At 45.8% G+C, this 25,272-nt stretch overlaps 1 protein-coding gene across 1 annotated transcript in view; it reads right to left on the bottom strand.

Annotated features, from left to right (window-relative positions):
• Nucleotides 1-25,272, bottom strand: part of Unc13c (unc-13 homolog C) — a 377,980-nt gene that overhangs the window by 71,297 nt on the left and 281,411 nt on the right. Inside the window, exons 21-24 of the mRNA XM_019205246.2 lie at nucleotides 13,931-14,027; nucleotides 13,031-13,174; nucleotides 6,012-6,089; nucleotides 2,102-2,179 (exon numbers count right to left, since the gene is read on the bottom strand). Of these exons, the coding sequence (XP_019060791.1) occupies nucleotides 2,102-2,179; nucleotides 6,012-6,089; nucleotides 13,031-13,174; nucleotides 13,931-14,027 (397 nt within the window). The remainder of the gene's footprint in view (nucleotides 1-2,101; nucleotides 2,180-6,011; nucleotides 6,090-13,030; nucleotides 13,175-13,930; nucleotides 14,028-25,272) is intronic.

Raw genomic sequence — 25,272 nt, 5'->3', positions numbered from 1 at the left:
TTTTTTTTTTTTTTTCTTTTTCCTTTTGTGAGACAGGGTCTCCCAATGTATGTTAGGCTGGCCTTGAACTCACTATACAGTTCAGGCTGGCTTCAAACTCACGGCAATCCTCCTGCCTCAGCCTCCTTGGTGCTGTGTTTATAGGCATTGCACCTCTGCACCCAGTTCTGGAGGCCACGTCTTATGCTCAGACTCTGAGCTTTGCTTTCTCCCACTACTTCAATCCCTCTGCCTGGGCTGGCTTAACACTTCTCAGCTAAAAAAGACAAGGGGTGGAAACAGAGGACAGCAGGAGAAAACCAACCCCCTGGAAAGAAAGGCATGAGTGTGGGAAGAGAGCCAAGAGGGAGCAAAGCAGGGAAACTCCTCACTGGAGCAAGCGCGAGGAGCCGGAGCCAGCGCTGACCCTGCAGATGGCGGTGCAGGCCAGGCCTTCATCCCTGCCCTCACTCGTTTAATTGCATTTTCCGTTTAAATTATACACGAAGAGTTTGACAAACTGACCCCATGTGAAAGCACCCAGCTCAATCTTTTGTCTGCCATTTTCTCCAGGGAAAGCAAGAGTGCTGTGCTTTAGTCATACATTTGAAATTAAATTTAAAATGTGAAACATGCACATTTCCAGCTGATCATTTTTATGAACTAGATCCATTTTCAGGCCAGGGATGCAGGTCTGTGGTAAAACGAGAGCCCAGCACGTGGCAGGCTGGGTTCCATTCCCATTTCTGTGACCCGTGAACAGCGCTGCCCACACCTGGCAGGGCCGGCCCGGCACCCTGAGGTGTGGCCGGCTGTCTGCGGGGTCTCTGTCCCGGGCACCACTCAGCCCAGCAGCACAGCACTCACAGAAGAGATCAGGGGAAGATGGAGCTCGGAGACCTTCCTGGAATCTACATGTAACCCTCCCTTAATCCTTCAAGATTTCCAGCCCCTAATATTCCCTGGAAGGAGACAATGTTCCCCTCAAGAAAGCAGTCTTCCTTGGCTACTCCTCAAAACAGCAGCTGAACCTCACTGTCTGGATACAAAGCATCGTGAAGTGCACAGCAGGCACCGGAGCTGTGACCCCGAGGAGTGGGCAGGCGTCTTCCCCAGTTAATCACACTGGGCCTTAACACACTTGGGGGTGAGGCCTGTTTCGCACAGATTACCCTGAGATGGCACCGGGAACTCGGCTCGGAAGAGCTCACACTTCAAAAGCTTTGCCCCGTCACACATACACCCCGCACTGCTCATTGGGGGTGCGCAACAGCAACTTCATTTTTTAAAAGGCTGAAAATGAAAAAGGTGCTGTTGGGGTTGGGTGGGGGTTCGGTTTTGCATGGGGTCAAAAGCAACAGCATGCGCAGGGGCTGCACGAGGAAGGCGCGCTTGCAGCTTCACACATTTGGAAACGCGAGGCTCCTTCCTGGGCCTGGCTGGCTCTGCACGTGCCTTGGATCTTCCCACAGCAAGGGTGCCTCTCCTTCGGCACCTCCTCTAGGCCTCTATTCCCGGACACCCGTGACGGTTCACGGGGGATGAAAAGGAGAGACCCGGGCCAGGCAGGTGGAAGGGAGGCGCACGGTGACCACAAGTAGAAAGCGCGAGAGGCCATGGGACGGGGCAAAGCACCCAGCTGAGGTGAGATGCCGCTAGCACAAACCTCGTAAGAGAATCTTTCTCCTTCCTTCTTCTGTTCATGGAATTGCAGGCCAAAGACGACGGACAGAGACAGGACACGTTACAGACACAACACACGACACGTGCTGACATGGCTTTGTTGAGGTGGAAAATAAAGTACCGATCTATCCAAACACTAGTGCCACAAAGCGTATTTCAGAACAAACATCAAAACGGGCATGGTAAAACACAGCAAAAACCCGTACCGATCATTAGCACACATACACACACACTTGTGCGCATAGACATATACACACAGGAACAAAACCCTCTCCCTCCCGTCCACAGCTCCACTCACTAAAGCATCCCGTGGAAGATAGTGGGACTTTTGAAATATCACCACCTCTGGTTCCTCGATAAATCACAGGAGCTTACGGCACCTTCACGCTCATGGTCTCTAAGCAGGTTTCTGATAAACGTGGGGCGAAGCCCGACTCACCTCTTTCCCTCCCATGGACTCGAACATTTTTTCCAGCTGGATGCGCAACTGTTGGATGTTATTCATCAAGATGCAGGGCTTTGAACACAAGACAGGAGAGCAGTGTGAGTGTCCCTTATGTATGGCAGCACTGAGAAGGGACGGCGTAACTTAAAAGTGACAGCAGACGCCTATCGCTCTTGTCTGCTTGGCAAACATAACAATTCTGCCACCTGACATGCTGCTTTCTAACAGCTAAGAACAGAAAAGAAAAATGGAATGGCCATTTCGGGGGGACAAAGCCGAGGGCCATCTTCACACAGTGAACCACTGGGGACTGCTAGCGAGGTGCCTTCTATCCATAACACTGTGACATTTCGTGCTTAGAATCAACTGATAATAAATCAATCAGTTTTAAAATTTTATTCTCAGCAAACAGATTAGTTTAAATTGTTTTGTAATTCCACCGTTTTACAACCAAAACACAGCTGCATTTCCCATCTGTGAGAATGTTTAAATCTGACAACCATGCCCTAGGTGGCCGTCCTGCTGCCCGCACAGCCTCACGCGGGCACCCGGTCCCTCGCGTTTTTCTTTTCGCCTGTTTGAGTCACATCTATCGCTTGGGGCAGGCGTTCCTTCCTCGGCCTCGTCTTTGTCACCATGCACTTGGGGTCTGTTTTTATCACTTCACATTGAGCCAGGGGAACTGTGTCCAGCGAGTCACCAGCCCCTGGTAAATGTGGCGCCCTAGCTGCTGGGTCCTCCTGCCTCACAGAGCCCGGACACCTCCCACAGGCCTCACAAGCACTTCTTGCCTTGTTTCCAAAGAGGCAGAAGTACAACAATGAAAAGATGTGGAACTCTGAGGCCGGAGCAGATAGGCGCGCAGAAAAGTAGAGATTAATTTCTGACTAGAAAATAGAATTTGCGGTTGTCGTAGATTCACTGAATTGCCCTTTGATTCCAAAGAGCCATGGTCTGGGAGGGGGACGCGTGACGGGAAGGAGGATGGAGACAACTTCTGGACGTCAGCCCCACCTGCGAGAGTCCACGACTGCTCCAGCCACGCGGCGGGGCCTTGAAGTCTCCTACTGGACCTGACAGTGGTCACTCTCCACCTCTGACTTGTGAAAGTCATTCTGAAAGTCCGTCCCACCCTTCCGGGGCTCCTCGGCCAGGCTCCCCCTTCCACGGCAGGAATGGACATTTCCAAACCACTAGGGGATCTGGTGTCTTGGCCCCACGGCCACAAACCAAGCCAACAGACTACTTCTCCACTAGAAACTTCTATTCCATTCACAGTCTCTGCTTTTCTTCTTAGAAGGGGATGATTTGGCTTGACTTGGGCAATCCTACAGAGAGGAACCCCACATCTCGTGGGGTCATTACCATGAGGAGCGGCCGAGGGTGTGTGGGCAAAGGTCTCCTGCCTGGCGCCCGGGACCTGCGCAGCATGGCTCTTCTGCACTGACTTGGTGTTAGCATTCAAAGCCTCCGCACATCTAACTGCACTCTAGGACCAGCTATATAGACACAGGACAATGTGCAGACCATCGAGGGTTCTCAACAAAACCATTTCCGCAAAGAGCAACTGGGAACCAAGGGCACAGACACTGAGCTCTGGGCATGGACAGCTACTCGCCTCAGGGATGGCCACAGAGAAAGGAGGTGCAGCCGGGGAGAGGGGAGGGCATGGAGAGCTCTGCTCCCTTAGCTGGCTTCCTGACCTTGAAATGCTCAAAGTTCACTTCTATTAAATCAGTTTCTCAAATCACTAATGACAACTAGATTACACAAATCTACCTTAAATCTCATCATGAAATAGCTTTACTTAACAACTCCAGAGTAAAAGAAAAAGAAGAAAGAAATTCAGAGTCAAGGGAGCATTAACCTAAGCCAAAGGCACCACTGCTGGAGCAGTCTGGGGAGATGCAACAGCCTCGGTCTGAGGTAAGGTACACCTTTCCGTGTGGACATTCTGACTTAGCTCATAATATCTCAGTACGTTTCATTTGACTTTGTTCTAGAACAGCTGGGGGCCAGAAATACAAGGAAACGTTTTGTTTAAACTAGGATCATTTCTTCAAGAGGGAGTGTTTTTAGGGTTAAAAAATTACAAAACAATATTGCTCAAAGCAATTCTGAATTAGATAATGATGACTTGATATCTTTTGGCATGTTGGGATAAGGACAAAAACATTTTGTTCAATTTCCAATTTGAAACGCCACAGTGGAAAAAGTATTCTGAAGCAGACATTTCGCTGCATTGCGGTCTTTACTTCTGATCTCTGACAAATCAAATGTTGCAGTTTACATTAAACAGTGTCTAACTGTAAGAGTTTCCAGCTCTTTTGCAGATGAGGTGAATCCATAGTCCTACACATGCATATGACATGCACAATAAATTTCAGTGGTGTTGACACTGAAATAAACTGGTGATGGTAGCCACGCACAGGTGCAAACATACAGAAGCACCCTTCCGAGTGTCTCAACAGAAAACACACAGCAGCAAGCTGGTTCCTTCAGATAAGCCAAGGTGACCCCTGGGCTTAAGCACTGGAGAGTCAGGCTGGTCGGGACACCAGTTGTTGAGGGGAAGGCTCAAGAAAAGCTCTTGTGCTATACACCATAAAGGACTGTATACAATTGATTCCGAAAACTATGAAATACACAGAACAACAAAGGCTAATACAACAGACTCTGGTGCATAATTACCTTTGGATTTTAATACACAATGTAATGTAGAATGTTAACCATGGGCACAACTCTGCAGAGGCTTTTGGCGTTAATTTTCCTTTCTGAGCCACAGGCATGGCCTTGGCACCTCCAGCTGTCTTTCAGACCTGTGCTGTCCTAACACAGACAGAGCCTTTTCCGACGCTGCAAGGCACTGCCTTGGCTTTCGTACATCGCGTTAGACATGTATCATCCTTTACCCTTTAGTTAGAGAGATGTGTTTCCAATGCATAACTATGCGGTCTCACTCTTTGAGTATTTAGAGCCAATGGCAATTAGAAATCACTTCTGCTAGCTGGGACCTGAAATAAGATCCCGGCAGCATAATATTTTTAGGGAAAGGGAAAGAACAGACTGTCAGCCTGAGGGCAAGAGGCTTTCAGCAAGACCAGGAGGAGCTTACTTAGATTTCTCTTCCACACTTGCCTGACAGTGAGGATGGATTTTTTTAAATGTAAAAGACTCATGTTTTCCCCTTAGCTCCCTATGTTTCGCCTGTACTCACTATTCAACTCACTTTGTCTTATGCTCTTTTTAAAAAATTCTTACCATGTTACCACATATTTCTCCTGATACCACCAAGAGTAAATAAGAAAGCTGCACCTCCATCATAAAAATAACTGATTCTATCCCAAGAATAGTTCCATTCTATGGACAATCTGCACCATCACAAATCCCTTTATCACCTAACTTGTTCATCTCGCTTCTCTTTATTCCTTTATGGAGTGAGATGCAATACTGGTTTGGAATTTATAAATACTTCCCCAGTCTTATAAAAGTGTTATATTAGTAATTCTCAGTAGGAATCAGTGTCGTTCTACATATGAGCCACCCTTCTCGATTTATTTGAAAGCCGAAAGACTAAAGCACACTTGTATTAGAGTTGGTATCAAGGTGGAGCCAGCTGGCATCAGCCCCAGTGCTTTTGGATCTGTGGATTCTCATCTCATTCCATATCAAAATGTGAAGTCATAAATCTGGCATGAAATGCTCTCAGCCTCCCTGAGAATCCTGCGCAGGAACGAGTTCAAGATCACTAAGAAACACATCTTACAATTCAAACAAAGTCTTGCAATTCCTATTTCTGATCTTTTATGAAAACAGAAACAAACGACTTCTCTTGCTCACCCCGAGTTGGAAGGAGTAAATCTCAACTGAGGAATAATTGAGGAAGTTGAGGCGTTCTACTTACCACGTTTTCCTTATCACAATATGAGCTGAAATCGCTTGACACAATTGCAGCGTACTGGACCAGCACTTTATTGATGGTCTGAGGAAGAGAAGGTCAGGAAGTTTAGTGGGTGATGAACAGCCTTACACGTACGCCATCCCAGCTCAGGCTAAGGCAGTGGGTGAAACTGGTCCAGTCTAACCTTTGCTGACAGACACTTACACTATGGTATTTAAGTGACTGATTGTCGTAGTTCTGAGTACTGTTGGAAGATATTATACACGGGTGTGTTCTATTTCAGCACAATCAACACCATCACGAAATCCTTTCTTTTCTAGCTTTCCTGAGAAGTTGTACTGGCCATTTGGAGACTCCTCCACGAGTGGGGTCTGTAATACCTAACCACCTAGAGCTTTTCGTCCCCCTTTCTGAAGAGATGCTTTATGCTTTGCATCATATCTTACGGCTTTTAGCTCCTAACTCTGTATCCCCCCACACACACTTACCAAGACAAAACTTTATGTGTTGGCTATTTGTTCAACTTTCTCCAGTATTCTTAAACACCACAAATATATGTGGGGATCCGAGAGCATTTCTGAACATATCACTTAGCTATGGCTATTTTCAGTGATAACAAATTGTAGGCAGATAAAAAAATCACCTCTGAAAAACCTAAAACTGCAGCTTTTGTTATATTGCATGATCATTTACAGTTTGCATAAAAAATGTTCCCCCAGAGGCTCATGATTCCAGAGGTGGGGTTTTGGAAAGCGATCAGACACAGGACATCAGCCTGATGGATGGGCCAACCACTGATACGTGCCCAACTCCCTGTGCTGCTAGAGTGGGGCCTTGTTGGAGGAGATGGATCCCTGGGGTGTGGCCTGGAAGGGCATATCCTGCCCCCACCTCTTCCCCTCTCTCTCGGGGTCTTCTGCTTCCTGCTGCACAGGGCTGAATGGCCTTCCTCCTCCAGGCCTTCTCTGAAACCACTTCAGCCTTGGAGCTGGCCGACCATGGACTGAAACCTCGGAAACCGAGAGCCAAATATACCTTTCTTCCTGGAAGTTGTGGGTGTCGGATGGTGACAGGAAGGCGGCCAATGGACTATCTCCACACCACAATCCATTTACCTCCTCTTCACTATATTACTCAATAGCGTATAACTTGCTAAACATTGTGCTCAATCACCCCCCCTTGTTATCTTTTCATTGTAACTCTACACTTTCTTTCTCTGATAACTAATTCTGAGCCTTATGCTCTCTGAAAGCTTCCAGTAAATATGCAAAATAGAGAAAAATGAATCAACTATGCTAAGTATATTTTATTTCACTCATTTAATGATATATTGGTGAGTTTGCATCTGCTGCAGTTACACATGGCTTGAAGTAGCATAAGCCCAATGTGCATGTGATTTTCTTGGAAAAGATGAAGTGACCTCAGTAGCAGACATACGTCATCTCTTACAGAGGAGCAAAGACATGAAAGCTTTAATTTCCTTTTTTGTATATTTGTCTGAATCTTTTTAGTGGTTCAAAATCAGCAGGGAGAGACAGTCCAAAGTGTTAAACTAAAGGAGAAATGTTCAGTCTACGGGCCTGGGCCACCAAATGGACTGTGAACGCGCAAGGACTTGCACAGCGGAGACCTGGAAGCAGGGACAACACACAGACAGAAGACTGGCACTCAGCGTGGATACACAGTGCTGTGACAATCGGCATGGACTTCATAGAGAGTCGGCCTTGAGAAAGACAAGATCTTATCGGAGCCATGCAGCTGGGAAAACAGCTGGCTAATCAGGCTGAAGCGCTTTTCAGGGCTGCACCAACCTGGGATTCATTCTCCTGAGGGGTCCTCACGCCTGGTACCTGGGAGCACCATGCTCGATTCAGATGGCAGCATCCCCTGCAGGGCTCATCTCGCTGTAGGGTAAAAGCTAAAACAAGCGCAGTCCCGGCCTCCAGCTGAGGAGCTCTTGTAACTCAGGCATTACGGTTTGCTAGGATTCCCCCAAACTCTGTGTCCCTTAAACACCTTCCAGGCGGCGAGTGGAAGAGCCTGCTTTTCGCTTTTATCTGTTTTCCTGGAGGGCAAAGTGGGCCTGGACCCCCATCGGGGATCACTGGGATGATCCCAGGTGCTTCACAGGGAGTCCCTCGTCCTTTGGATTTCCGCCTGGAGGCCCCAAAGTTGGGGCTGTGAAGGTGACAGCTACCTTCCTGGCACTGTGGTGGGGCACAGCCTGTGCCTGGGTGGTCAGGACTGGCTCTTGCCAGCTGGGTTTTGAGTGAGTGAGGGGTCAGTGGCGCCTGGAACATCTCACCTGGGAACAGGGGGTGCAAACGCTCCAACCCCACCCCAGATCTGTGGGCCCTCAGCTGTGGGCCGGCCCTGCAGTTCCAGGTGGTTCTGAGGCACATCCAAGCTGTTCCCTCCAATGCCTTCAGGGTGCAGTGGCTGTTGTGAGGGCTGCTGTTGCCCAGAGGGGCCTCAGCAAGGCTGGAGGACAGGGCACTGGGGGTGAGGGCTGAGGTTCCGAGTGGACCTTTGGGGGAGCGCTGGGCTGTGGCAGCGAGTGGTGATGGAGACCAGGATGGGCAGCACGGACACCAGAGCCCAGCCAGACACAGGGAGGGGCACAGGGCTCCCCATGGGGCAGCCGAGAGCAGCTCAGGGTCAGAAGGGATGAGATCCTAGTCAGACTGTGCTGGTGAAGGAGCCATTTGGGTAAGGGGAGGACACACCTGCGCCTCCGCCACCTGTGAACTGAAGTAGCCACTGTGGGGCATAAAGGAGCCGTCAGTGGCATCCCCAGCTAAGGCCACCAGGCATAGTGGGACACAGGTCCTGCTGGCACCCTTCTGTGTATTATCCCGGTCTTAAGGTCAGCAGGGTTCGAATGGGCTCAGAATCCAGCTTCTGCTCACTCCCTGCAAAGGGAAGGAGGAAGATGGGCCGTGCTGTCAGCACAGGGAGTGTGGCTGGGGCTCAGGAGCTGCAGCTCAGGGGAGTGAGCGCTTCCTCTCCCTGATACCCAGGGGCTTAGGACGGTTATCGGTCACCTGGGACTGTGTCTCAGGACCCTGCTCTGGGCTCCTCTGGGTGGGAGGGGCTGTGCTGGCTGAAGCAACGCCTTTGCCTTTCAGGTTGGGTGCTCTGTTTCAGTCCTCAGGAACTCTGAGCCTGAGTCATCAGCTGACAAAGAGGGCCCAGTCCAAGGGGCTGTTGTGGTGCAGAAGCAGAAGCTTATTACGTTCCCAAGCTCCTGAATTCTCACGCAAGTTAGGATGTGCTCATGGGAAACAGACAGGACACTCCCAGCCTGCAGCCAGCCTCACAGTGGACTCTTTCTCTGAAGCAGCCGCCCTCTGGGAGCTGGGGCACAGGGATGCTCACTGCCAGCAGCCAGCACACCCTCCACGTGGGCCACACCCAGCACTGTGCCTGGTGCCTCTCAGGAGGCTGAGCACAAGCCTAAAGTCCCTGTTTCCCCCGCTGTCCCCAGGGTTCACCTCAGCTCTGCAGGCCTGGCTGACGGCTCCTCCTGGGGGGTGGCTGGCATCACGCACAGAAAGAGGAGTGTTTAGTGTTTCCATATGGGGGTTCCTGGCCTCGGTAGGGCAGTGTACTGCAGACTAAGGGTCACTTCTGCCAAAATTTTAAAAGGTACCAAAACCCTACTAATAGCAGCGATTGCAAAGCAGCACACTGTGTTAATCACACAGTTTAATCTGATTTTTATGGAAAATATCTGTTATAGAGTTATAGATAAAATGGATTTGTATGTTTACTTATTTCTACTTTATGTATTTGATTTTACTTTTTTATTTTATGAGACACTGAGAGAGTCAAAAGAGCACTGACATAATTTCCTAAGTCTCCTACCAACTTTTCTTTTCTTTCTTTGCTTTTTTGTGGGGAGCAGCACTGGGTATTGGACCCAGGGCCTTCATTCCGAGGTGTGTTTCCTGCCCTCTTTTTGTAATCATTAAATTTTAAGACAGGGCCATGGCCTCATTAAATTGCTCAGTGTCCCAGGCTGTGCTGGAACTTGTAGTCCTCCTGCGTCAGCCTCAGAGTGCTGGACTCACAGGTGTGCCCCACCGAACCCCGTTTAGAATTTCCTTTTCAATGCAAATCACTAGTTTCTACCTTCTCAGAAAATGTCTTTCATCATTGTTCCGCGATAATAATTGGGTATTACTGAACTCCATGGATTAAAGCTTTTATCACTGTGCTAACAGAAGCACACACCTCTTCAGGGACGGGCACGCGGGCCCCCAGTCTCCTCTCTGGCATCAGTGAATGCACAGCTCTGGTGACTGTACAGTGCCCTTCACTCCAGTCCTGTCGCACTGCAGGACTCCCAGCACGGGGCTTGGCAGCTGCGGGTCAGAGCTCAGCATTCCCACCCCAACGGCACCTGTCACTTAGGGGCTGCCCATCCCTCTCACCGGATCCCTCTTCTATTCCTGACACCCTGCACAGCTACAGTAGTGCATTACTAAATGTATTAACTCAGAGCCCTTGAACACTTGCTTCTGTGACCCTGCTTCCGGGAACAGCTTGCCACATTCTTTCTCCAACATGACATCTCTAGTGACCTTGTTTCATTCCTTTTTTTTGGCATTTACTCAACATTTAGGTGCTAGTGAAGAAAAGACTTAGGGAACCATGAGGTTAATTTTCTTGCAGATCTGGCCATATTGTGAAACTGTCAGCCCCTACTACCAGAAAAGTGTGTTTCAGGAATGGCCCAAAGAAATAATTCTTAGCTGTTATCTCAAAAGGTGGGAAGTGACTTGTCTTGGTTACTTTTCTTGTTGCCAAGACAAAATATCTTACACCCAAAGTCAAAGGACGAAAGGTTTGTTTCAGCTCATGGGTTTTAGAGGTTTCAGTCCGCAGTTGGCTGGCTCTAAGGCAGAGTGGCAGGGCAGAGGAGAAACAGGCCATGGCAGGGTAGGCAGGAGGCAGCCAGCATCAGCAGCAGCATCAGCCTGGCTTCTTTCTGTCCTTTTATATTCCATCCAGGCTGTAAGTCCACTAACCAGTGCCACCCACACCCTGAGTGGGGCTTCCATTTACCACATTCTTAATACCAGTATCACACCCTTAGTCCACATTCATACACCCTAGTCAGCCATCTTCCAAAAGCCCTGCCCAGGCCCACATGAGCCCTTGGGGGGACATCTAGACACAAGCCACACTACTGCACTCTTCCTAAGTAATAGAGAAGGACGTGAAGTCCACATACTTGATGGAGAACAACGCTTGCAGTGGCATCCAGGTGAAGATGTCACCTAAAACCCTACATGGCTCCCTATTTCCTGCAGAGGCAGTTGAGCCCCTCTGCCTGATCTTCAGGGCCCTTTCCAGGGGTTTGACTTCCCCCTTCAGCCTGGGACCTTTCAGGAACCCCACACTCCCCACATCAGGAAGCCACCCTGTGGCTTAAGGGAGGGCGGTGAGCTGCCTGTGTATCAGAAGGTATCTGATGTATGACCTGGAAGTAGATCTTTGGGGCATTAAACTATGGAGCGTTTGTGTTGAGTCACCTCAGCACGGACCACCCTGCCACAGCGCGTAGCCATTTCTCTCTCCAGATGCCTCCCTCAGTGCCTGTGAGAACGGCTACGCTTCTCTAAGAGACAGGGCCAGCGGGAGGTCAGACTGTGCCTTGCATGTGTGAGAGCCTGAGCCACAGACTCTGTGGTCATGAAGAACACACTCATGCTCACTTGGGCTGTGGTCACGAGCAGCAGCACACTCAGTGCACAGATCTGCACGAGCACCCCGTTTCCCTCAATGCCCCATGGGGGAGCCCTCGTCCCAGCCCCACAGCGTCACTCTGAGAAAGGGAGGCCGCAAAGAGGCACCTAAGTTAGAAGGCTCCTACCCAGAGTGCACTGGTGCTCTGAGAGGAGATCTGCTCTCAGTCCCCAAGGCAGCAGTACACAGACCCGATGTGAGGACGCAGCTGGAGGTGCCAGCTGCGGACCAGGGAGGACCAGTCTGCGGAGGCCTTGGTTTGGGCTCCTGCCCTGTGGGCTGTAAGAAAATGCTGCTGCACTCGGCACGTGGGCCTCTGTCCCAGCTTTGCCCTCCTGAGCCCTCTGAGGCACAGGCGGGCATGGCGGGGACCCTGGCTCACAGCACAGTGGCCCTCGTGGCCTCCTAGGGAGGACACACACCCACCACCGTCACCTGAAGGCTCACACCCGCACTCGTGTCGGGAAATACGGAAATGAGCGGCAGGCCCGCTTGACCACTGTGTTTCCTGCACCCAACCTGGCCAGAGCGCCCGAAGGCTCAGAGCTCCCCAAGGCCCGGGAGCTGGAGTGTACCATCTGCACTCTCCGCTGCGCTCCCCCAGGGCCCACCAGCTCCACTGTTCACAGCCTGCATCTGCCCTCGGCAGGTCCCTCCACAGCTGAGCTAGGCTGTCGCTCCGCCACCTTCCACCTCGTTATCGTACATGATCTGTGGGTGAGATCTGATGGGAGACACTACGCCTCTAATGCTTCGTATGCCCCCTCCCCAAACTCCTAGCAATGCTGGGAGCCGGTGTGAGGTGCTTTCCATGTCAAGGAGCAAAGAGGCCTTCAGAGAAATCTGGCTGATCAAAGTCAGTAACCAAATTCACAAAAACTGATCACACTGTTGAGGCCCGAGGGACTGTGACTGGCTTTGGAGCAGAACCCAGTTCTCAGGCCTCCCACGTTTCATGCTACTGCAGTGTCTGCTAACGAGTACCTGTCACTGTGTATAAGAAATGGCAAGGCTCAGCTGCAAGGCACGGGCCTGAAATGGAAGATCTGCCATCCACAGCAGCCTCTGCATTCAGGAAGGACCCCGCCAGCACTGTGACACTCGTGGGTGTTGGCACGGTAAATCTACACCAAAGCCATGGGAAGTGTACCCAGTTGCACACGATCTGGTGATGTATGTGGAGACAAAGGAAATCATTCCTGCAGACTGCAGGGGGCTGGGTCAGGGTCCCACCAAACTCTAGGAAAGAGTCCTACCCCTTAACCCACCTTTGCAAATCTTCTCATCAAGTGAGACAGCGCTTCGGGGTTAGGGCACTCCAGCTTCTTAATAATCTCAAAGCTCTGGTTCAGCTGAGCAAAGACGTCGACCACAGAGCAGGAGAAGAGTGCGTGGTCAGATGTCTGCTGGAACTGTGGAGGGAGGCAGAGCCAGCAGGACAGTCACATGGGGTGCAGGAAGCATCTCCAGTGTGTCACACACAGCCCAACTCCCCTCACAATCACACGCCCGCATGCCCCCAGGAAAGGCTCGCTCAATTCCAAGGGCCACAGCCTTTTCTGGAAGTCACAGTGGAACTGAGGTCACACACAAGCATTGCTAACTGGGCAGCCACTGCTGGTCTGCAGGACGTCTTTCCTCGCCTTCCTCCTAGGCCCAGGGAGAGTGCAGACTCCAAGCTGCTGGGGTCCCGCACAGCCTCCGGGACAACAGAGGTTTGTAGGGGATCGGGGAGACTCAAGCCTCAGGTTGATTGAAGGACTAAATCCACTCCGGGCAAAGTGGTGATCGGGGTTTTTTGTTTGTTTGTTTGTTTTTGTGTTTCGTTTTGGTACCGGGGATCGAACTCGGGCCCTTGTGCTTGTGAGGCAGGCACCAGAACCACTGAGCTAAATCCCCGGCCCCTTTTTGTTTTTAATTTAAGCAATTTCCTAAGGTTGTGAGCCCCAGAAATTGTGCTATTTATTTTGGTTGTTGGGAATTAATAACAATGAGCCTAACAAATTCCCATTAGCTGAAAGGTGAACCATGTGACAGCCAGGGTGACTCACAATTTGTTTTTTGTACCAGAGATTGAACTCAGGTCCTTGAGCCTGCAAGGCAGGTGGCAGAACCGCTGAGCTAAATCCCCAGCCTGAGACTCGAAATCTTAAAGGGGCCACACTCACCCCATCCTTCTTGTCCCTTCCCAGTGCTCCGTGGAGGAGCTCCATGGATACATCTTCATTCTCCTCTAGCCACTGCATAGCAAAAGGTTCGAACCACCTAGAAAGAATTAATGGTGTTACTTCCACAAAGGCGAGTGAGGACCAAGCACCATTCATTCTCCACTCCCGGTTTCGTTTCCTCGGAGATCTGGCCACGTCTCTCTCTCCACTCTTCCAGAGCAGCTCAGATGTGCGCCGGGGTTCCCATAGCTGCCCTGCAGTTCCCTTTCCCTCCTGGACTCCTGGGGAGCATGGACCTGGTACCTGTGTCCTCATCCTGCACCCTCATTAAGCCTTTACTGCTGAGTGCCTGCATAGCCACCCTCCTGCACTGAGCTGCATCCCTCTCCCCTCAGCCATGATCAGGCATCTGTCCTAGGCAGCTTAGTGAATGGGCCGGGAAACACTCCACAGTTCTTTTGCCTCATGGACGCACAGGCGACCCAGTGCCGTTTACTGCCGAGATCACCCGCTACCCCGCAGCAGTGCGTGGTGTCTGCGTGTGAGGCAGGATTCCTGTGTGCCACTGTCCCTCTGAGCAGATTTTCCCCTCCTTTTCCTCCGTCCTTCACTAGCACCACACTCTCTCCACTCTTCTCTAAGTCTTAGCAATCCATGCCACTATTTGCTGGCTTTCTATTTCCTCTTCAAGATCTTCTTAGACCTGTGCATTTCACATGCACCTTTCATGAGTTTGCCAATTTGCATAAAAATAACTGCTAGAATTCTTACAAGATTATATGCTTGCTTTAATTTTAGAAAGCTAGCAATCGCTCCAGCATCACGGAGGCCTGCCTAGTCACGCCGTCCCTGCTGTTGCTGCCGCCGCCATCGCTCTAGCACCAGGAAGGCCTGCTTAGCTGCGCCTTCCCTGCTGGTGCCACCGTCATTGGTCCAGCACCAGGAAGGTAGCTGTGCGGGTGTCCCTGAACCCTCCCAACCCTCCCCCACCCCTGCACTCTCAGACCTCCTGATTGTGCCAGTCTTTGGATCCACTCTGCTGAGGCAGAGGTGGTCATAAAGGGTATTTTTCTGAGCCCCCAACTTTGAACATCTTTAAAGAAGGGGGAGGGGAAACCTGTAGCAGAACTGTGTGGAGTACAACCCTTCAAGAGGTCGGGGAACTCAGTCTGGGCCTTGCAGCCTGAGGTCAGTCTGAGTCGCAGGGATCTGCCATCAGCTAGCTGAGATCAGGGGACTTGGTTCTGCACATGGCAGCATATGTTGTATATTATGACAGCAGAGATATAGTCTGAAAGATGCCCTTCAAATTATTTTTCTTTTCCTCATTCCACTCTGCAAATTCTTTCTTTTTTCTGTCCTTTCTCCAATTCAGTCTCTTGCTCCACCATATTATCCCTCATCTCCCTTTCTGTTTCTGCTCCTGCCCTAACTCAGACTTCTTCTTTTATCATTTTTTATCTTTTCTTTTGTCATTTTACTTCATTCAAGGGTCAGTAGTTTCAAGGGAAAGTGAGTCCCTATTTCTGTTAAGGGGATATATTCTTGTCCTTATACTTCTACTCTGTCTATTTCTTTTGAGTTTAACAGTTTCCTAAAGATTGTGTGGTCATTCTATGTCCTTTGGCTTCACTTGAAACCTTCTCCAAGTCTTTTACTTATTTACTCCTTTTGTCCTAACTCTAAATCCACATCCTAAATGGTAAATATCCTATATTGAAAAGTTTATTCACTGCAAGCATATTTTGGACTGCTGCTTGATTTTAATTTAATTTACATGGTTTAAAGGTGATAGACTAGTGACTACAACAAGTGGTCAATTTGCAAGTTGTGCTTGATCATATTGTGGTGCTGGTTGTATCAATTGGGATAAAGGATTTTGATTGATTCAATGAGCTGTTTTCTCTGACATTATGAAAATGAGAATGTCTATGAGTTATTAGAGACTCAAAAGCTAAAGCACAACTATATCAGGAAGATTTGCATAATAACCCAGAAATTAAATCAAGGACAACCTAACAACAAAAATAAAAATGAGAAAACACTTAAGCAAGACACAAAGACAGACTTCCAGTTCACCAATGGCAAACAGCAGGGCAAATGAGGATGAAAAGTCTGACAGTGAACCAACAGGACACCCTGAGCTCAAAGAATAGGAAGTAACAAAACAGATCAATCAGGCTCTACAAAAATTCAAAACAGAAATAATTTCCCAGATAACCATAGAGATGGTGAGCAAAATTAAAGTCATGATTCAAGACTCTAGAACAGAAACTGATAAAAAAATAGATGATCTCAGGACCATGATAGAAGCCATGAAGGCCCAGCATAAGAAAGAAATGGAAACAATGAATACCCAACACAGGAAAGAAATGGAATCCATAAAACAGATTCAAACAGATATCTAGATTAAAAATTCCATTGAAAGTGCTCACAAAAGAATAAAAGAATGTGAAGATAGAGTTTCAGATATAGAAGTTAAGGTTGCAGTCAGTGACAATGAAAAGAGAGGTCTCTTAAAAATAGTAGAAGATCATGAGAAATTGATCCGACAACTCCCAGATGATGCAAAAAAGAATAACATAAGGCTGATAGGAATCCATGAAGTAGCAGGAGAAAATGCAAATGAGTTTAAAAAGCTGTTCACAGAATTAATGAAAGAAAACTTCCCAAACAGAGGGGAAGAATTTGACATACAGATAAGTGAGGCATATAGGACTCCAACTAGCCACAATAAAAAAAAAAAAAATCTACACCTAGACATATAATAATCAAGATTCCAGAAACCCAACAGAAGAACAAAATACTACAAGCAGTAAGAGAAAAGAAACAAATCACATGCAATGGAAAGCCCATCAGAATCACAGGAGACTTTTCAACATAAACCCCTGGGTCAAGGAAAGCCTGGAGTGAGGTATTTCAAGTCCTAAAAGAAAACAACCTCCGACCTAGACTGATGTATCTTGCAGGACTCTCTTTCAAAATGGATGGGGAAATAACATACTTCCATGACAAAGAACACCTGAGAAATTTCATGAATACCAAACCAACACTACAAGGAATCCTAAACAATATCCTAGAAAAAGACAATAAAGGTAACAATACAATGAGACTCAACAGCACAAATCAAATAGGCAAGGCAAGAAACTAAAAGGAGAAGGTGAAAAAGTAAAAAGAGTCAATAAAAGGTCAATAACATGACAATAATAAGTCAGTACATATCAGTCATAACCATCAACGTCAATGGCCTCAACTCAACAATCAAGAGAAATAGACCAGCAGAATGGATTAAGAAGCAAAATCCAACAATCTTGTATACAAGAAACACACCTAGGGCAAAAAGAAGCCCATAGACTGAAAGTGAAAGGATGGAAAACAATTCTCCATGCAACAGGAGCCCAGAAAAAAAGCAGGGGTAGCAATCTTATTTGCAGACAAAGTACATTTCAAACCAAAACTGATTAAAAGAGACAAAGAAGGTCACTACATTCTTGTAAAGGGAACAATTCAAGAGGAAGAGGTGACAACCATAAACATATATGCACCAAATATTAATGCCCCTAACTATATAAAAGAAATGTTAAGAAACATGAAAAACCAAATAAGCACTAATGAAATTGTAGTGGGGGATCTAAATGCCTCACTTTCACAAATAGATCATCCAGGCAAAAAGTCAACAACAAAATACTAGAATTGAGCCAAGCTTTTGAAAGCATGGACTTAATAGATGTTTATAGAGTGTTCCACCCCACAAAATCAGAATATACATTCTTTTTGGCTGCACATGGGTCATTCTCCAAGATAGATCACATATTAGCTCACAGAACAGGTTTGAATAAATGCAAAAGAATCAAAGTTATTCCCTGTATATTATCAGATCATAGTGCAAGCAAGATGGAGATCAATAGCACAAGAAACTGTAGGAACTTCATAAACACATGGAAATTGAATAATACTCTCCTGAGCAATCAATGGATCACAGAGGAAATTAAAGAAGAAATCAGACAGTTTTTACAAATAAATGAAAATGCCAATACAACATACAGGAATCTATGGGACACAATGAAAGCAGATCTACATGGAAAATCCATAACATTGAATGCCCACACTAGGAAAACAGAGGGTGTTCAAATAAACAACGTAATGATGAATCTTAGACTCCTAGAAAAACAAGAGCAAGAAAAACCCAAAGCTCGAACAAGAAAGGAAATTATAAAGATTAGAGCAGAAATCAATGCAATGGAAACTAAGAAAACCATACAAAATATAATGAATTGAAGAGTTGGTTTTTTTGAAAGAATAAATAATATTGATTAAACCCTTAGCTAATCTTATTAAAAATAAAAGGAAAGAAAAGGCTCAGATCTATGCAATTAGGAATGAAAAAGGTGAAGTCACAACAGATCCCACAGAAATCTAGAGGATCATCAATACCTACTTTGAGGACCTGTACTCTTAAAAAAATGGAAAACATAGAAGAAATGGACAGATTTCTAGATACTTATGAATTATCAAAATTGAACAAAGAAGATAAAAACATTTTAAACACCCCAATTACAATCAGTGAAATTGAAAATGTAATTAAAAATTTACCAACAAAGAAAAGCCCAGGTCCTGATGGATTCAATGCTGAATTTTACAAGACATTTAGAGAAGGACTACTGCCATTACTCTTCAAACTTTTCAATGAAATTGAAAGGGAAGCAATACTTCCAAATTCATTCCTGGAAGCAAGTATCACTTTGATTCCAAAACCAGGGAAAAATGCAACTAAAAAAGACAACTACAGGCCAATCTCCTTAATGAATATAGATGCAAAAATCCTTAATAAGATACTAGCAAACAGAATACAGAGGATTGTCAAGAAGATCATACATCCTGACCAAGTTGGATTTATTCCAGGGATGCAAGGATGGTTCAACATGCAAGTCAAAATGTAATACACTATATTAACAGAGTCAAGAACAAAAACCACATGATCCCCTCGATAGATGCAGAAAAAGCATTTGACAAAATTCAACACCCATTCATGATAAAAACCCTGCAAAAAATTGGAATAGATGGTCTATATCTCAACTTAATAAAGGCTATGTATGAAAAACCAATAGCCAACATCATATTAAATGGCCAAAAACTGAAAACCTTCACATTAAAAGAGTCAAGAACAAAAACCACATGATCCCCTCGATAGATGCAGAAAAAGCATTTGACAAAATTCAACACCCATTCATGATAAAAACCCTGCAAAAAATTGGAATAGATGGTCTATATCTCAACTTAATAAAGGCTATGTATGAAAAACCAATAGCCAACATCATATTAAATGGCCAAAAACTGAAAACCTTCACATTAAAATCAGGAACAAGACAAGGATGCCCACTATCACCACTCCTCTTCAATATAGTTCTGGAAACATTAGCCATAGCAATTAGACAAGAGAAAGAAATTAAAGCCATAAAGATAGGAGAGGAAGAAGTTAAACTGTCATTATTTGCTGATGATATGATACGCTACATTGAAGACCCAAAAACTCCACCAAAAGACTTCTAGACTTAATTGACACTTTCAGCAGAGTGGCAGAATACAAGGTGAACACCCCAAAATCAATAGCCTTCTCGTACACAAATAACAGACTCACTGAGAGAGAAATTAGGGAAACAATTCCTTTCACAATAGCATCCAAAAAAATGAAGTATCTAGGAATCAACCTAAGAAAAGAAGCAAAAGACCTCTACACTGAAAACTATGGCACTCTGAAAAAAGAGATCGAAGAGGATATAAGAAAATGGAAAGATATCTTCTGCTCCTGGATAGGAAGAATCAACATAGTGAAAATGGCCATCCTACCAAAATTGCTATATAGATTCAATGCAATGGCAATTGAAATTCCAACACTATATTTCAAAGAACTAGAAAAAACAATCCAAAAATTCATTTGGAACTATAAGAGACCTAGAACAGCAAAAGCCATTTTAGGCAACACACACATGGCAGGGAGTATAACAATTCCCAATTTGAAACTATACTACAAAGCCACTGTGATAAAAACAGCATGGTACTGGCAAAGAAACAGACCCAAAGATCAGTGGAACAGATTGGAAGACACAAAAACAACTTCAGATGTACTCAGCTACCTCATCTTTGATAAAGGAGCTGACCGTCCCCACTGGAGGAAGGATGGCCACTTTAATAAATGGTATTGGAAAAACTGGATCTCAACCTGTCAAAGATTAAAACTAGACCCTTATCTTTCACCAAGCACTAAATTAAAATCCAAATGGATTAAAGATCGAAATACTAAAATAGAAACACTAAACTTGTTGGAAGATAAGTTAGGCCGAACTCTTGAAGACACTGGCATAGGAAAAGACTTTATGAACAAATCCTCAGTAGCACAGTAACTAGCAGAAAGAATCAACAACTGGGATCTCATCTTATTGAAAAGCTTCTGCACTGCAAAAGAAACCATCAACAGAACTAAGAGACAACCTACAATGTGGGAAAAAATGTTTACCAGCTACTACTCAGACAAAGGACTATTATCTAGAATATATAAAGAGCTCAAAAAAATCAGACCTCCCAAATATAATTTGAGAGAGCTAGCATCTTTATAATGATTGATCTATTTAGGGGTATTATACATTTTATTTACTTCATCTTAAGTTAAAGTTAATATTATTACAGTTACTTTTAAAAATGGACTCTACATCTTTAGTCACACTGATTTCTGGCAGTTTTATTGCTATTTAAATGCTATGGCTCATATGTAATTCTTCATTTGTGGATTTAGTAGAGAAGTTTAACAAACTTTAATGTAGACTTGCCACCTTTACTTTTAAAATTCTATTATTTTTCCTACAGTTTCTTTTGGATTTCATAGAAGCACAATTATGTTATATATAAATAAAATAGAATCATTATTTACTCTTAAAAATCATAATTTTCTTTTCTGTTTAGTGCTGGGGATTGAAGCCATGCCCTGCGCATTCTAGACAAGCAGTGTACCACTGCAGCCCCATAATCATACTTTTCTATTGTTTTCTTGTCTTATTGCATTGGCTGTGTCTTCTAGTGCAATGTCAGCTAAAAGTGATACAACGGCTATGTGTCATTTTTCATCTCAGAATAAGCTTTTTAAGTTTTGGCAATAGGTATAATGCTTCTTTAGAAGGTTTTTTTGTTGTTATTTTGAAGAGCAATATTTTATAACATTAATATAATAGTTTTCTAGTTCTAAGACTTTTTAAAACAAATTAATGTTTTATTTTACCAAATTATTATTATGTGTTTAACATGGCCCTAGAACATAGATGGAAACTTCTGAAATGGGAAAGCCAAGCTAAACCTCTCCTCCTTAAACCTGCAGATGTCCGTGTTTTGTTCCAGATATGTGGAAAGCAACTAAGAGAAGCCATAAGGGAAAGCAGGCTGTCGTTACCCTTAGTTGTCACGTGCTCCACAGGTTTTAGCAGACAGAATACGCTGGCCTCGAAAAATGACTGCAGTTCTCACCCTTTCCCCAGAAGAATTTGTAATGTGGGTGATGGTTCTTTCTTAAACATTGGAAGAGTTCCACTTGGAGCCATGTGGGTCCAAATTTTATTTGCAGCATGAATTTTAATTAGGGATTCATTTTTTAAGATATGAATAGGCTTGCTCAGATTTTATACTTTTATGTCCATACGCTCTTTTTTAAAAGGAAGTTATTTTTATATAAATTTCTAAATGTACTGGTATAAACATTTTCTTTTTTTATTGTTATAGGACCTTTATTATGTCCTTCCCCAATACTGGTGATTTTTGGATATTCTCCCCACATTGGCCTTGCCCTGATTTTTAAATTTTATTAGTCTCTTTAACAATGAAAAAAACTTTTCAATATCTTTTCTATTTTATTTTTATTCCAGACCATATTATTTTATTTCATCTACTTTCTTGTAAATTAATTTGCTATTTCCAAAGTTTCTTCTGATACTTATATTATTGATTTCCTTTCCTTTTTTTCCTTTCAGATACATGAAAATAAAGCTATAAATTTCCCTCTATTTTCTGTTATTTCACAAAAGTATGCCATGTTTTATTATTTCTTAGTTCAAAATATTTTGGAATTTTAACCAGGTGCAGTGGCTCTTACTTGCAATCCCAGCACTTTGGGAGGCTAAGGCAGGAGGATCACAAGTTTGAGTCTTGCCTGGGCAATTTAGTGACTTAGCAAGACTCTGTCTCAAACAATGTTTTAAAAATTAAAAAGGACTGGGTATCTAGCTTAGTGTAATCCCTTGTACAAAAAGCTTTCTTTCCATTATTGTCTATAATTTTACTTAAGATTCCTATGTCCTCATGTTTTGGATTAATACCTTCTTTGAGCCCCATAAAATTTAAGATTTTTTCATTCTTTTGGTTTTAAATAGCTTTACATAGTGTATCATTAGGTAACTCTTCTTGTGTCCATCCTGTTCTGGTTTTCCAGAACTTTTAAGTGGTGCCTTCCTGTTTTTCAGCACTTTTGCAAAGTCTGGATCTTGCATTTCTTTGGTGTGCTCTGGAACAGCCCGGGTTGTTTACCGCAGGGAATATTTGAGAAACACATCAGGCAGCTCCATCACCGAGCACACCATAGGAAGTCCGCACAGACCGACGGTGCGGCCTTGAACACCAGGCTGCGTCCTGTATGCTGCTGCCCACAGAACCGATGCTGTGTGGTGCAAGGCTGTACAGTTTCTTCCTCCTCCTTCTCTAGTGCTTAATTCTTTGCACATTAGACCTTTGTTCCTGGTCCCATATACCCCAAGTCTATTCCCCCCCTGTATTTCTTATTTTCTGTCTCTACACTCTTTTCTTCTCAAGCTATTTTCCAGTTACTGTTGCACCACTTGTGTCCATTAAACCCATCCATTTCATGCCTCATTTTGTTTCATTCTAGTTCTGTAGTTTTCCATTTCAGTCTTCTTAGAGACACAATCTTCTGTTGACATTATCCAGCATTTTACAGCATACATCAAAGACTCTGTCTGGCTCTAGCCATCTGGGTCCTGCTGTCTCACAGCCTCTCACGTTTTCCGGCTATTGCATATTGGCTATGAGAAATTGTGGACCTACTGTCGATCATTTCCTCCGGAGAGGTTTAAATTTTTCCTTGCAGACAGAATTCAGGAAAAGCACCTCGATCTAGGCAAGGTTGGGCTTCCGGCTGTTCGGTTTCGAGTTTGGCTGATCTATTTCTGGTTTGGGTAGTGTATTTGTGGTTTGCCATTATTTCTCCAGCAGTAACCAGCAGGGAACTCACCTGGGGGCCTCCAGTGTTTAAAATGTTCATTCTTCCAAGACCTACTTCTAATTTGTGCCTCTGTGACACGGTAACACTGCTGAAGTCTCCACCCAGTATTGAATCTCTTCATGCCCGCTGTCTTCTTCATGTTTTCTGCCCCCGTCTCCGCACGCAGGCAGATCAGGAACCAGAAAGTGCCTCAAGGGAGAGTGCACGTGGTGTGCTGTGCTCCTGCCTCTGTAGATCCTGCCTTTCTGGGATCTTGGTCCCACAAGTCCAGGCAGCCTCTGTGACTCTGGACATCGGTGTTGTTGCTCCAGCCCCGAGTGGCTGCTGTGAGCGGGAGCTGAGTCGCCGCTGGCCTCCAACAGTGTTGCTTCTGCAGACTGGCAAAGCAGCAAGGCTGGGGAGCCGGAGAGCTGCAGCTGCCGAGACTCTGCGCAGCATCTCCGCTCCACAGGGACCCTAACTTCTCAGCTCCTGGTGGCCCTGCTCGTTGTTTCATGCTGTTAATTATATTCAGCGTTTGTAACTGGTCTTCAGTGAGCATATCAGGAAGTCTGGACAGAGCCAGAAGCAGGTGTCTGCAAAATAGCTTCTCCGTTTCACTTCCCCATTCTGAGTCCGCGCACTACTGACTGCTCAGCTCATTTCTCTTTCCTAATCCTCCGACCCTCATGTATATTTAGCTGACAGTCTGGAAATTCTATCCTCAGAACTCCTCTCCCAGCCATCTCTCCTCATCATTTATATTTCCACCCACACTGTGTTAGCACTGCAGCCCTGGGGGTGGAGCCCAGAGTCTTGCTCTGAGCTACACACCCAGCTTCAGTTATCTGAAATATTTTGATTGACAAATTTGTATGTACTCACTCTGTACTACTTGTTCCGAGATATGGACACACTATGGAATGGTTAAATGGAGTTAGTATGTGTTACCTACTTAGGACTTTTTGTAGTAAGAACACATAATCAATTCTTAGCAATTTTTAAGACTGCGATACACTTTTGCTAACTGGTTGTCGCGATACCACAGGTCTCTGGGATTCTTGTACCGTTTGGCCAGTCAGCCCTTCCCTTTACAGCTCAATGCTTATCTCGTCCCCTGGTCCATTTTCATCCTGCACATGTGCACGAGGAAAGTCACGAGACTCTGTTGGTGTGTCGGTCCCACGCCGCTCCTGACCTCCTGAACACTGATGCTTTGTCTCTGCGCTGCCCAGGGCTGAGTGAACATAGTGTGGCTGTCACAGCATCTGTTCAGAATAATCTGGCTCAGAGCTACTTTTCCTATATCACTTTCTTCTGGTTGTGCAAAACTACCTTAGACCCCACCAGACAAACACTAGTTCCTATGGATCACAGCCCGCATGTTCAGAATCACATTCCATATTCATACCCACAACTTTCATTTCTTCCCTAACACTTTCCTTCTTTTCTCTTCTCTCTTGCCCAGAGCTGAACAATGTTTTGATGTCAGATGCTGCCGCACCTGTGAGCACTGTGTGGCGTCCTCGGGTGACGTCTCTCTGCCGCGAGCCCTGCTGACTATTTTGCTTGTTCCTGATGTTCATAGCCGGGTCACTTCGTCCAGCTTCATCCTGATCTTCGTCCTTATCAACCGTGCGGAGTCCATGCCCCTTCCAGGGAGGTCTTGGCTTCGGGCACTGTCACCCCACCACACCGGCCAGGCTGCTGTGTGGGAGGCCCTTCCACGGTAGAGGGGACTCGACACACACCAAACACAGACCTCACAGGTGTGATTGTGTGGCACAGGTGTGTTCAGGGAGGCGAGTTTATGAAAGAAAGTGCTCTGGTTAAATGATGACTGCTATCTCAGAAACACAAATTTCCAAGGCAGCGAGAGGCTCAAGGGAAAGGGACGGTCTAGTCGCATGGGCCAGCACCAAAGTTCCTCACCGACACAAGCCAACGCTGTGTCATGCGAGCCCCTCTTCAGGACACAGACTCATGCCGTGAGCCGCATGCTCTGCTGCACTTCCTCTCTTTGGTTTGAACACCCAAGAAAGGCAGCCCCCCGAGCGTGGCTCTGAGCGACAGGCGGAGCCCGGAG

Source organism: Fukomys damarensis, unplaced genomic scaffold (genome assembly GCF_012274545.1).
Source record: "Fukomys damarensis isolate Sample0158 unplaced genomic scaffold, DMR_v1.0_HiC HiC_scaffold_17, whole genome shotgun sequence".
NCBI classification, from domain to species: Eukaryota; Metazoa; Chordata; class Mammalia; order Rodentia; family Bathyergidae; genus Fukomys; species Fukomys damarensis.
Note: the sequence above shows the minus strand (reverse complement) of the source record. Positions and strands in the feature narration are given on the sequence as shown.